At 40.2% G+C, this 14,771-nt stretch overlaps 1 protein-coding gene across 7 annotated transcripts in view; it reads right to left on the bottom strand.

Moving 5' to 3' along the window:
* The window catches only part of RBMS3 (RNA binding motif single stranded interacting protein 3), a 632,648-nt gene that overhangs the window by 542,015 nt on the left and 75,862 nt on the right, over positions 1 to 14,771 (bottom strand). For 3 of the 7 annotated variants that reach the window (XM_040963904.1, XM_040963913.1, XM_040963894.1), the window contains exon 1: positions 10,453 to 10,694. The exons of 1 other annotated variant lie outside the window; for it this stretch is intronic. In XM_040963904.1, coding sequence (XP_040819838.1) covers positions 10,453 to 10,527 — 75 coding nt within the window. In that variant the 5' untranslated portion in view covers positions 10,528 to 10,694. Of the gene's footprint in view, positions 1 to 10,452; positions 10,729 to 14,771 lie in introns of those variants that run through there. 3 more of the 7 variants (XM_040963885.1, XM_040963911.1, XM_040963912.1) reach the window with 2 other exon arrangements.

Raw genomic sequence — 14,771 nt, 5'->3', positions numbered from 1 at the left:
AGGAAGAGTTAAAAACAGTAATCTCAAAATACATGCCAAGACTTGAGTTCGCGTATGAAAAATACTTCTCTTTCAAGTCTAATATAGGATTTTTATTCAGTTTCTGAGAATATTCAGTTTCATGATGAGTCAAGATGCTGGACTTTACTGAATGTTGTGGCATATGGAAAACAAACACAAAATATGAATTGTCCTTATAAACATTCGTTCTTATTGCAAGATTCTAAAAGTCTTCTTTATGCATTTATATCAAGTGCTACTAACATTTTCCCCAAACATTGGTCTTCTTTTAGTAAACTATCTTTTATTGCCAAAGTACTCTTATTCTTTGCTTTTTGAAATGAAAACAAAGACCAAAATGCAGATTTGAATTAAGACCCTATAACCTTAGCACTTCTCTTTTCGGCTTCTTCTCTGTTTTACCTTTTCTGGCATGTCTCATGAATCGTAGGTTAATTAAAATTTCAGAGATGCCATCTCTTCCTTTTTTGCCTGACCTTCTACTGACAAATTCATGACTAAATGGTTTGGGAACCATTAGACTTTTCACAGAATAAGCAGCTGTTATGAGATTATTTGGAAAGTACTAGAATTAGTCAACCTGTAAGATTTTTAAATCTTAATAAAAAGATATAAGACCTTATCAATATGGCATGAGTCATGGTTTTGAATATACTGCTATTTTGAGAGAGTTTTTAAAATACCAGTCACTAATATTTTAGTGACACTCCTTTGATGTAATCAACTAACTGTAAAACCTTCTATAAAAACTGGTGAGAAAGTATTTGTCTCCTTAAGAATATTTTGTCTCCTGATGTTTTTCTGGAACCTCTGTGTAAATCAGTTTTGAGGGTGTGTGTGTGTGTGTGTGTGTGTGTGCTCACATGTGTTAAAAATACTAAATGTAAATCAAAGCTGATTTATTGTCACTCCCGCTCATTGAGTGAGATCTGGTGACAGGGCTGGGAAAAAAAAAAATTAAAAACAAAATATGCAGTCATCACAACTGTTACTCCCTTCAAGACTGGAAGAAGATGTTACTATTTTTTGTTTTTTTGAAGTATGCAGGTGTGCACTGAGCTAACAAGAGGGGAAAACTCCTTCATGATGAATATGGCAATGAATGACCAAGTCAGGGCTTCAGATTCTGATTCTTATGCTACAACTGTGAAATGAAGATGAAGGAAGTCATTCCATTTGACCTCTGGCTGGGAAAGCAACATCGACAGGTGCACAGCCCTTTGGAGCAGTGATGGTATGTCTGGGTTAGGGTTAGGGTTAGGGTACAGCCACACATTCTTTAAGAGGCACGTGGGTTTTCTACACCTGACAGAGACCTCTGGACTCAAGTCAAGTCATCCTAATTGAACAACCATGAAAACTGGGGAACAGGAAGAGGTGGCAGTGTGAAAACATGCGAAAATACACAACTCTGTCTTGAAAAATTAAGAAAGGATATCCCCAAAGAATAAGATTTGTGTCATTGAGTTGCCTCCTGCCTCTACTCGTAAACTGGAGCCCAGGGAAACACCTGTTGCAGTCAGTTCACTACTAAATACCCGTTGTACTAGTTCTACCTCTAGTAGTCAATTTCACTAATTATGCAATGAAAATTCTGTTTACCTGGCACCCAGACTTGGAACTTCCAGTTGCTCTCACTGCCAAAGATCAGACTAATATGTCTGCTTTGGAGATATTTTAGCCAAAGAATGTTAATGACATTTTCCAATATGCTTACCAGTTCTACCACACATCCCTCCCCAGAAACTTGAAATTACTAAAATACTAGACATCTTGAAAGACACAAGGACGCAATGATGAGACTTACGGCTAGCTGTTTAGATTTTCTAAGCATTTCAGAAATAGAATATGATATATGCAAAGCACAGACATGTTAAAAATATGTTTCCTCTAAACCATAGACGTCAAACAAAAATTAATAAACATTTATTTGCATGTCTAAATCATAATGCCTTATCACCTTCGTTTTTTATGTCATTTAGTTTTCTGATAATGTCTCCAAACCTCAACAAAACTTGTGGATTCGATTTTTTTTTCAATTTGCAAGTACATTAATTTATTTGTGGTTTTATCCCCAAATTCCTCAAATGCACATAAAGTGCATTTATTTGTATTCAGTTTCAGGAGCAAAATTATAAAATCTCTGTCAATATCTTATTGCCAGAAATTAAAATTCTATGTGGAATGTTCTTACTATTCAATATGTTTATTTGAATCCTCAAAGGGGGCTTCCCAAAGTGTCCAGAGTATATGAAGATCTACACTTGACCCTGCAGTCCTGTAGTTTTGGAAGCAAATCACAGAACTTCGAGAAAACTTCTTGCAAATTTACTGATCTGTCCCATCTGGATTTTCTCTGTGTTTTTCCAGCACAACAAGAACAAGTCCAAGAGTGAAATCTTCCATAGTCAACATGAAGCCATTTTGTCCAAAATAGGTAAATGACAAAGTTTGAGGGCAGTAGTAACTTTTGTTAGTGAAATGAGAACAGTAACATCAGCAGACCTCAATTCTTTAAAGAATTCCCAAAATATCTGATCGGCCAAAGATCATCTTCTCTAACCTACTGTGTGTCATACAATTTTCAATCCCATGATATGATAGGAAAATTCATTCTAATTTAAAATGAGCTTCTACAACTGTTACTACCCACATCTTGAATGCTGTTCGATGTATTTCACTTTCCTTTCCTTCCTTCTTTCCAAGTAAGCATTTCCTTCCTTTCCACCCAACAAGCGAGGGCACTCTCAGGGTTTCCTTAACTATTTGTGTGGTCTAGTCTTATTTTTATATGTGTTTATCATTCCTTTGGCTTATTGCCCTTGAGAATTTGATACATTTCCTTTAAGTCTTTTACATGGATACATTTGCTTCGTTTTTTTCCTCCCTGCATTCACTCTAGGCTGCCACAAGCGGACAACGTGAGCACATTTTTTTTCCCCCTGAATCTAGAGTGAAAATCTGAAATATAGACAGTAACTCCTGGGAAAACAGTTACCGGCTTAAACCATTTGCTGTCTTGAGAAATGTCCTCACAATTAAATATTCTTCTACAGCAAGATTTTGAATGCTTACTTCATGAAGAGCTGGCTTCAGCAAATAGAAGTGGCTGTGTAATGATCATAGACTGACTCCTTCAGAATTGAGGTTGTACAGAAGGATATAAAAACACACAGTCCCAGTGGGGTTTCAGAAATTATGACATTGCTGTTTGTTTATGGACGGCACTTGTTAGAAGAGGTAAGCAACATGTATTCCTGCCAACACAGCAGTGGCCATTGTAAAGTATTTCAGAGATTGGGGCTGTTGTACCCATTGCACAGATCAATACAAAGAAGCAAAACACAAGTTAGCATGAATAGAAATGCATGGTTTTCCTTGAGGATTATGGCTTCTGTTTCATGCTCCAAATACATGTTTATGCAAACAATTGCATCAAACACTAACAGCAAATTATACAGTAAATTATGTATAAAGAAGATGTGATTTTCCTAGCTGAATTGCTTTAAACGGACTGTCTTAATTGGGAAATTAAATGCTGTTTTATGTCATCAATTCTTCTTATAGGGACTTTGGGGGGAAAGCAAGGTATCTGGCAAGTTAAGGAAGAAAAGCTAGCATTCATGTGTACATGCCTTTTGAAGAATCAAGATGGTTTGTTTCTGTTGTAAAGCTCCTACCCTGAGATTCAGAGATTTGTTCCAAATAATATTTGCGACTCAATTTGCAATAATAGTTCATGGATTAGATGCTTTTTCAGTATTTATTCTGCTCCTATGTTCACTTCTGAGACGGTAGTGGTCAGGATTTTATCCTGGCAGACCTAGTTAACTTCATGAATTCAACTGCTTCAGCCCCACATTGATAACTAGTGGGCTTTTTTCCCACCTGTTGAGAGGAAGTTAAATGAGAGGTATAGCATGACAGAGCCTCTATTAAGCCTTTGGAGAAACCCTAATTTTCTCCACTCAATGGAGAAAACTTTCAGTCACATTAAAAGCCAGGAATGATCATGATTAAATGATGCCTGTCATTTTGTCCCACCCCTGGGAACTGCTCTCCACCCACTCCCAAGTGATGGATGTGTTTCAGTGTTCTGGATTTAGATACGGTCAAGGATGCAGAGAGCTCAATTTTTCAAATCAGTAAAAGCTGCTTTTGATGTACTCTTGAGAAAGCACTGGAAACCAAGCAAGATTTCAGAAGTGTCACAAAACCAAGGTCGCCCACCACGGCCACTTAGATACCAAAACAGTCTTTTTCATCCCAAAGCAAGAATCCCAAATGTTTAGCCTGGGGGAGATATTAGTGAATGGACCTAACCCAGACACCAGTGTATGAACTTGACAAATCTGAGTTTTACCAAAGAAAAACTGGATCCATATCTTATCCTTTCTTTTTCATGAATTTACAATTTGCTCTCTGCTAGAGATTAGAGTTGTGAATTATCGAAATTTTATTCATGGATCTGATTCACATGAAATATTTCCTCACCAAAAAAGCCTACATAGCAGAACAATAATTGTAAATCCCAAAAAATTCTATGCCAACATCAATCTGAAAGAAACATGAAAATCAAAAACAAACAAAACTCAACTCACCTCTGTCCACCCATTTTTCTTTTTATTTCCAAGATTACTTCTAAGTGTCTAATATTTGAAATCTGAAAACCAATAACTAAATTTTTATACTTCCCATGGCCCTAAAAATAATCGCTGGCTAATAACTCCTATATTCATTATAAGTAATTTATTATAAATAGATATTATAGCTAGACCCTATAGTTAAAATATTCCATAATAAGTTATAATCTCTTTACTGAAACAGATCTCTTAAGGAAAACAGAAGTGAAAAATGTAATTTTGAACATGACAAAAGAGCAATAGTCACAAAATCCCATGTTGTATTTCCAAATACCTTAAAACACACACACACACACACACACTCTCTCTCTCTCTCTCTCTCTCTCTCTCTCTCTCTCTCTCTCTTCTGGCAATGGAACCATCTCCACATTGCTGATCCTGAATGCCTGGCATGAATGAGTAGCCTCAAGGTATTCGTAAAGCAGTTCAACAGATGAAAGTAGCAAAAACAAAACAAAAATTATAATTTCAAATTTCACAGCAGAAATCCACTTTGCTTTGTGAACATGTGCTCCTCCTGGAGAAAGCCTTTTTTTCTGTTCGCATGAGTTTCAGATCCACTAAGGACCTCGATGCTTTCTCATTAAATACCATGACCCACTCCATGCTATTCTTTTAAAAAATTGTAATAGGCCTGTTTCCATTTTCAGAAAGCATGTTTTTTTTAAACACATCCAAAATACTGCAACATTTTCCCACTACTGTAAAAAACTAGCAGCACATGGCCTCAACACACGCAGAACAACCCGGAGACACGTTCATGCTATTGAGTGTTCCTGCAGCTCCCTTTGCACTCTTGCTGTGTAAAAGCTATAGCCTAAAAACGTCTATTCTCACATGCTTTTGATAATACGATATTTAATTACACACAGCTGTGGCTTAGGGGACTGCTAGAAACCAATTTTAATGTAGTACTTGAAGCCAATTTTGAATAAACTTCAACCATTTAAACTGAATTCAAAGTTTGACACCAAAAAAAAAAATTGTTTTAACGGACAGGACCGGTTCTCCGAAGTTGGCATAGCTGTAACTGTGATAGAGCCACATCACAGCCAAAAAAAGATTGATGATGACAAACAGGATTGTGTAAAATCACATCAGTGCAAAAATGAAGCTTTCCAGAATTTCTGAGACAAAAAAGACCTGAAACGACCTTGCATCTTCCCTTCTCCGTTTTTTGTGTACTCGCTGCCCCCCAGCAAACTGCCCCTACTCCCAGCCTTCAAATTTGATTATTTCATAGAAGTAACTTACTTTTATAATTCTGCTACATTTTTGTTTTAAGTCTGGAGAAAATGAAAGGAAAATGTGTTGGGACAATGTTATTACGATATGTCGATTACCCCTTAAGTTTGGGCTTTTTTGTTGTTGTTGTTTTCATTTTACTTTTATTTACAACCAATTAGCATTCTGTACCTTCAAAAATGGCACAAACAAGATTTATTTTCGTTTCAAGTTCTCCTCTTCACTCTCCCCCCCCCCCCCGTGAAAGAAAATATTTGGAGTTGTACCTAAAAACTCCGTGTGCGAACCCGTTTTGTGTGTTTCAAGGGAAAACAGAACTCAGGAGTTTTCAAGGCTGTTTTAAAACAACTGGCAAGTTACCAACTCTGGCTATCGATGCAAATCTGAGGCAGGAAGTACTACGGAAACTCTAGACTCATTCCGCCTTCCACCAGACTGCCTACATTTTCATGTGTAAGGAGCGTGCGCAGGGCTTGCTTTGTTTTGCTCTTGCAGCCGTCCCACGTTCACAGCTTTAGGAATCTTGTCTTTGCTCTGCCTACTCACTCTTTTTGTTTTGCCAGGCTTTGCTCTTTCTCAGACACAACCCAGGGATCCAGCTCACCCTAGGGAACTGTGTGGCAATCCAGGCTACAGATGGGTGAAAATTTTGTCTGCGATCAGTGTGCACTTTGAGTAACTCCTTCAACCTGCCCTCTTCTTCACATTGGGCTTGGAACACCCTCTGAGGACCACCTGCCAGAGCACTCTGAGATGCTGTCTGCTCTGATGTCCCATTCTACAAGACCTTGTGGGAATCAGACGGCCCAGGGAGGGAGCTCAGCACACTGATGTCACAGCAACGTCATCAGAAACTGGGCACAGATTGGTAGAAACACATCGAGCTGTTAAGCATGTGGAAAGGAAGCAGAAACCTGATGTGTGTGATTTTTGGGTTTGTTTTTTTTTTTTTTTTGGAAAGTTTTATGATGATGACTGCCGTTTTCCAAACATCACATTTGAGAGAAAAATAAATTTGTCAACAGCGAAGTATCAATTCACAGGGTTTTGGCCATGTTCAGACTTTGTCAATTCATTTTTCCAAAAAGGTCCACCAAGAATACCAGAAACTCAAAAAGGAGTTCACCTTGAATCTTGTAATCCAACAGCAACAGGTTTTTATTTTATTATTTTTGGTTTGATTTTGTTTTTGAAAAAGGCTGCAACAAAATTCCTGAAAAAAAAAATATTAGGTGATGGCTACTAACCAAACACCATTTTTACATTTTATTATTAAACTAATGAACCATTTCTTGAACTTCCTTTTCTAAAATACAATGATTATTTTGTGCGGTCTTTCAAACAGCAACCTTGCTTTGATAAGCTTCTGAAAAACAAAATTACACATATGCCTTGCTTAAATTTTTTTAGTATGTCACTAACATCTCTTTATTAGTCCTTGTTGAGACGGCTTCTTCAGGGAGGGAAAAACTGATCTAAATGAAAACAAATATCACCTTTGTGAGTTAGGAGTTGTGAAAAAGTGAGCAATAGTAATAGTAGTTACAAATGACAGGTCCAAGTCCGTCACTGGATCCTTAACTTACATGTACATTTTTCTCTGATAAAACATTCTTAGCATTTGAACAAGTATTCAAAGAAATCCAGAATAAGCATCTCATGTCTACTTTTTTTGTTTGTTTTTTGTTAAGGAAACAAAGTTGAGAGATCAGATCTGATGCCGGGGGAATAAGAAGAGAAAGAAGATAAGGGAGGTGACACAAGTTTGCTCAGAGTTTTTCACACACTGGGGAGAAGGGAGACCATGTACGTTTATTTTTGAAAGCCCTTTTTCATTTTGTTTAATCATAGGAAAATAGCAACAAGACACATATTTAAGGAGAGGGTTCCACATTCTTACAGTTTCTGAATGGAGTAAAACAAAAAATAAAATAAAATAAAATTGATTCTTTAAAATCCCAAGATTTCTTCTCTAAAACTTATGTTTCCCCAAGTTGTTCTTGTAGATTGGGAAACAAAGCAAAACATTCCAATTTAGACCATTGTAGGCATGATATCACTAGAATATGATTTTGATCAAGCATAAAATTTCTATATTTGATCAACCCTAAGTATTCTTCATGTATTTGCATCATTTTAAATAGCTATGACTTTAAACTTGCATTAGAACTACAAGCCAAACCTGAAACGGTGGATTTTTTGAATTCCACCCAGCCTTAACCAAATAAATATAAGCAGCATGCACTTCCTTTAAGATTATATTTGGAGATATAAATGTAGATGGGGGCAAAAGGTGATAATAGCGGAAACCACGGGGTTGATTTCCTGTTAGACCAGGGACTGACAGCACTTTATAGTGTAGCATGTAACCAGTGTGAGAGCAGCAACGTTTTAACAAATGCGTGCATCATGACCCTCTCTGTAACTTCCTCTGTACCCACCTTTCCAAACAGGCCAAGTTTTCACAACTTCAGCCTATGGAAACATTATTACTGACTGACATTTTATAGATACGGTAAGTATATTCAGCAACTTTACAACACTGTTGAAATTTTACAGCATGTTAATCAGTTTGAGCTATCCTTATAGCCAGGGTAGTGTGTCTTACAATCCCTGCTATCTTAATCTGGTAACCTATCAGTGAGGGATGCTTAAGGAATCGGACTTCTTTACAAATATTCTAGAAGTTGATGGCTTTGGTTAACTTGAAATTAACAAGATCCAGATGCCAGTAGTCTACGCAGCACTATATTACATCGGACCCAAAAACAGATATTGTTTAGGTTCCCTTTATGCTTTTCAGTCTCTCTATTTTGATAGTCACCACCCCGCTAACTTCACACACACACACACACACACACACACACACACACACACACACACACCCTCTACCACTGCAGTTCATCCAGTACCCCACGCCTTTGATAGGATATGCCCAGCATTCATAATTTCTTGGTAGTAATCTCAAGCAGAAAAACAATGATTTCATTCATTTCAACCTGAAGTTCCTTTTCTGAGTAGACATCATAGTAGAAAATAAGGACCAAAAACCAAGCATGGTTTTGGAAACATTTGGAAATTTTTAGTCAAATGAGTAAAAGGGATGGAATGTTCAACATTTTCCATGTAACCCTTGAGGTGATTAATTTTGTTTCTTCGGAGGATGAGAAATGACTGTAAATTGCCCCCTTTTGAATACATCCTTGCATGGCCATTTACTTAAAGAATGGCAAAAAGCACTCCCTACCCTAACCCTCTGAAGAGTTAAACTCAACGCACTGAGCCGGAAGGTTGGTCTACTGAAACAGCAGCAGCACAAACTAAATGCTCTCAAAGGTGAGAAGCAATGTGAATCGACCTTGGAGGGGCAGGGAGGACCACGGAACGCAAGGATCATGAACGCAATGCTGCAAGTCTGAAGCCCCGTCTGGTCTACAAGTAGGCATTGTATGAAGAGACAGAACACGTAGGAGACAACTACAGCATGAATGACCAAACCCTAATCACATCACTGATCCTGTTGACAGCACAGAGCTCTAACACAGCTTAATCACTCCTGACGATGTTGGGGTCTGACTCACACAAAATACTCCCATCCAGACACTCAAGGCAATTAACTCTACCAGTGATACGTATATATACATTTTTTTAAACCCAAAATCAAGTCCAATTTATTTGACAAATTGGAGTAGTGGTTCCACACCTGTGCGTCTCTGGTGTCTTAACAGAAGGATAAAGCTCAGGGTGAACACTGCCCACTGCTTAGTTATGTGGGCTGGCCACCGGAGCCCTTAATGATCTCTTGAACACACACACACAGAAAGCCCAAAGTATTTAACCAATTCAAGTCCAATTATTATCAGTTACATCGCATTCTTTTTTTTTCAGATCCAGGCCTCCCAAAGGCAACAAACACAGACGAATAGAGCTCATAAAAGTCAAGAGCCTCTATTGTAAAGCTTCCAATTCAAGTCCTTTGGCGTCCTGACCATCCTCAATTTAAAATCAAACACCCAAACAAACTCTCCAGGAGGCTAGTGGGTAACCTGCATCGCCCCACGTCCCTTCTGCATTCTTGAACTCAGCGATTAAAAAGTTTGCGGTGCCCCCACCCTGGTACGTCCCATCCAGTGGGAAAAACCCTTTAAGAGCCACGAACAAAGAGCAGATCACCAGAAAAGCCCCAGAATTATACTCCTGCTCCCGATCACCGCTGTGGTGAGCTCCCTGCTAAAATAAAACCCGCCCGTCTGCAAAGGACTTTATGGATCTCACGAACGCTGCCAAATAACAACAAAGGAACTCCAGCGAAACTAGGATCTCTCCGTATGAAACCAGAGCTTTGCGATTCCAGGTCCGCTGCCTTCTTCTCCTACCTCCCTCTGCCTCATTAACTCCGTTGGCATGTCACTAATTTCAAAAGAGCAGGGAGAGGCCAGAAGATTGGGGGGGGTGGGGGACACAGAACCCTCTGCCTGCCTGTCAGCTTCCCAACCCAAGTACAGGACACACACAGTGACTCCAGACCCTGGCCGAGCCGTACCTTGGTTTGGAGATAATGAGGGTAGTAGTAGCTGTACTGGGGGTACATTTGTGGCTGATCCAAGCGTTTGCCCATGTAGCTGGAATCTTTATCTCCGAGGCAGGGAACTGGATGACCAGGTGGAGTACCCCCAGGCCGAGCGAGCTTCCTCTCCAACCACTATTCCTGACAGTCCCGATGACTGGTGAGCTCCAGCGACTCCACCACTCGCTAATTCCGACACAGCAAGAATTTGAAAAAAAAAAAAAAAAAAAAAAACAGCAACCGAAAAAACCACACACACCCCCCCTCAAATTAAAAAGAATAATAAAAACACACAAAGAAAAGGTAGGGAGTGGAATTGGTAGGGGAAAAAAAAAAAAAACGCACACACAGCCTTTCGGATCTTGTAAGGCTTCTCCCAGCTGCCAGGCTTTACTTGGGATGAGGCTCCAACAGAGCTGTAGTGATGTCAATTACCAGCGTTTGTAAGAGGCAAAAAAAAAAAAAAAAAAAAAAATCAAAGTCCTTTTAGCACAACTCCGAATCCTTGAAGATCTACTTCCTGCCTCTTATTCTTCTCTTTTCCCAGCTTAAACAAAAAGAAAACAAAACCAAGAAAGAGAAAGGAAAAGAGAGGAGGGTGGATAAAAGATATTAGAAAAAAGAAAAGAAGAAGAAGAAAAAGAAAGAGGAAAAAGAAAATAAAAACAAAAACAAAAAAACAAAACAAAACAAAAAAAAAACCTTGCACAGCTTAGTTGCTGCTGTCTGCCTCCCAGAGTGACATGGTGTTCGGGGCTTGTCCGGTCCTTTCATTCACTTCCCCTCCTTCCAGCCGGTGGGTGGAACAAGAGAGTCTCTCCAGGGAGCAGCGTACACAGACCAGAACGCTGCAGTATTTCCTCCAAGAAAAAAAAAAAAAAAGGCTGCTTCAACCCCTGCTGCAAGCAAAGTTGCGATTCCCTCTGCTGGCTATCTTGAATAGCAAAGCGATTTTTGCAGCAAAGCTGTTGCCGCTGGAACTCAACCTGGAGAACTCCAATGCAGACGCTGGATTCTCTCTCTGTCCTCCTCCCCTCCAACGACCCTATTCTCAAGTTCCAAGGAATGCCACACTGCTCGCTAAACAAAACACCAGGAGCAAGGACGAAAAGAGAAGGGATGCAGGATAACGGGGAAAAACAACGAGGGCAGAGGAACCAACCTGGCTGGTTCAAGTGGGGAAAGAAAAGTATGTCCCAGCGCTTTCAAAACTTGTTAACCTGCTAAGACCAGATAGATCCAAATCTGGTGGAGAAACTAACCTTGTACTCCCAGGACCACATAAAGTATTTCAGGAATTCTGGGGTCCTCTCCAGGACAATTAACAAGCCATCATTGGATTGGATTTATCAGCTTGGTGTACCAGAACAAATAAGTCACAGCTCCCTATCCAGTCTAGAAAACTCAAAACAAGTGATCCCTAAGATCTGATTCATTATAAATAAAATCAGTGTTTCTCCCATTTGTTTCTCTTTTTTAACTATTATGATGCATGGATGCTTTCAAAGCTTCACTTGTTTGATCTCAAAAAAGAACAAAAATCTTAATTGCTTGGCAGAGTTTTTCTCCCCCAATAATAATATTCTGCCTCGTCGATCAGCTGCTACATTATAATATAAATTGTTCCAGAGGAAAAAAAAATATATTTCCTTTAAGGATTCCTTTTCAAGGCGGGCAAGGCTAAAATTAGCCGTGCCAGCTGTGTTTTGCTGCGAGTGCTCACGCATGCCCACAGCGGGGGCAGACCAATTCTGTGCTCCTCTCAACTTCGTCAAGTCAGCTCTGTTCTCCCAAACATGGAGTTGCCTTTTCAGATAAAAGGCCCCTGGTACACATCCAGCTTTCAAGTCAGAAGGAAAAGGAGACTAGAGCCCGAAGCACAGATGGTAGTCCTCCATTCACAAACCATGCCATCTCTAGGGATGTGCAAGCGCATTCCTTCGAAAAAGATAAGGATGGTACACAGATATAGGTCTTGATTTTTTTCAAAAAGGGATTTATGTTATATTCATTAGAAAGGCAGATCAGATTTACAGAGAAAAAAGACAGAGAAAAATCTTCTACCTGCTAGTTCACTCCCCAAATGGCAGTAAGAGCCCAGAGCTGAGCTGATCCCAAGCCAAGCCTCTTTCAGTCTCCTGTGTAGGTGCAGGGAGTTCAAGGCTTTGGGCCATCCTCTGTTACTCCCAGGCCACATGCAGGGAGCTGAATTAGAAGTGGAGCAGCGGAGATACAAGCCCGCACCCCTATGGGATCTCAGTGTTTGCAAGGTGAATAGTGATGGAGCCATTGGGTCAGGCCCATGTCTTACTTTTGACAAGAATAACAATCACGAGGAAGAAAGAAGAAGGGTGCGAAGGACAGTGTCCGTAGTCTGACAACATGACAATTGAAAAAATTCTTTAACCCTGCAAATATTTTCATTGTGTAGTTCCAAGCCTCAGTTATTCCCTCTGTACAATGGAGAAACTGGCAAATTACTTGTCTGAAGGCAATAAAGTAAATCAGACTCTACACCACACTGTATCTTGATTGGAAATTCCTTCAGTGATACCACTTGGCTCAGACATCAACATTTTCAATTCCATGGACCAGTTATAAAGTCCTGTAGCAGGGCCCAGTGCGGTAGCCTTGCTGCTGAAGTTCTCACATTGCACAAGCCGGGATCCCAAATGGGCGCTGGTTCTAATCCCATCTAGTTCCCTGCTTCTGGCCTGGGAAGGCAGTCTAGGATGGCCTAAACCCTTGGCACTCTGCACCTGCGCCAGAGACCCAAAAAGAGGCTCCTGGCTCCTGGCTTCAGATTGGCGTAGGTCTGGCCATTGTGGCCACTTAGGGAATGAATCAGTGGATGGAAGCTCTTTCTCTGTCTCCCCTCCTCTCTGTATAGTTGTCTTTCCAAGAAAAACGAAATAAATCTAAGAAGAAAAAAAAAAGAGTCTTGTGACAAACTGACTAACGTTTACTCCCTGCTACAGTATTGACCTTTCACCCTGTTTCCCACATGCAGCACCGAGTCACACTGAGTGACTTTTTGGCCAGCAAGATACCATCACCAGGGCCCTCTGTCCTCCCCTTTGCAGGAGGAGGTCTCTCCCAAGCCCCATTCTCTTCCTCTTTGATTGTGGCTTGAACATGGATCGCTCGAGCAGTTGTTTTTTAAAATCTGGCTTCCTGGCTGTGGTTGATATTCACGCTAAGAGAATGCCTGACCTGATGTTTTCATCGGTTTGTTGTTTATTTCTTCCATGATACGTTTCGTTCTTGGAGGGTAGATTCCACCATCCTGGTTCACTTTCACTGTTTCTACAAACTAGCATAGCACCTGACACAGACAGGCACTCAAAAGGTGTCGGTAAAAGAAAATCATTTAAAGGTGATCCAAACGATTAACCCAAAACTTATTTCCTCCTTTCGAAATGTCACAGTTGCAGTCCTTGCCACAGGTGATAAGCCGATCTGGGTACAGGGCATCTAGAGAGATCCGAGTCAGAGCCACTCCCGGAGTGCATCCCAGCGGAAGAGATCAGCAGAAGGGAAATAAGTAAATACACGATGTAAGAGCAGAAGATATTTAAGAGTGCAAGGAAATAGACAGCAGCATGATACAAAATGAGTCACAGACCGTACTTTCAATAGGACGGCTTGGCAAATTCTCTCTATAGCAGAAACGTGAGCCATGATCACATGGCACAAACCAAGCCTGGGCAGAGTGTGCCATGAGAGTATTCAACGTCTTAACCTTGGCCTTCAACCCAACCTGCTGCACTTCAATACCACCTGTGCTCCATCCACCTGCCTTGATTTGTTCATCAGTCAAATGTCACCATTCGCTTCTTATATGACGATGAGAATAAACCAATAAGCCTTTAGAATCCTTTGTCATACATGGGACATACTCAGATGCATGCCTATCGGTAAAAGAGAACGTGAGGCCACCGCGGGGAGGCGTCTGGACAATGTTTAAGATGTGCCGGGGAGCGAGGGGCAAAAGAATCACAGTTAGGATTAGCACAATAATAAATTCAAACCCAGTGTTCTGATGCCCGATCAGACATCCCCCACTGTAGAATGTTGCAAAGCTAAATGACCAATAAATGTTCCCCCAAATTCTCAGACCTGTAACAGTCAGATTATATACTGCTTTTGTGATTTCTGTCACTGTGGACCACAGATACCAGGAGGCTTTTATTAATAACTGGGCTGGATCCTCCTCTAAGGGAACAGGACACTGCCTTATTTACAAATGAAAGGCCAAATAAATAACTCCTCAGTCAACACTACAGCCCACTTAT

Source organism: Ochotona curzoniae, unplaced genomic scaffold (genome assembly GCF_017591425.1).
Source record: "Ochotona curzoniae isolate NIBS_2020 unplaced genomic scaffold, NIBS_Ocur_1.0 contig_1302, whole genome shotgun sequence".
Lineage (NCBI taxonomy): Eukaryota > Metazoa > Chordata > Mammalia > Lagomorpha > Ochotonidae > Ochotona > Ochotona curzoniae.
The sequence above is the reverse complement of the archived record's forward strand: the minus strand, read 5'-3'. Positions and strand labels throughout refer to the sequence as shown.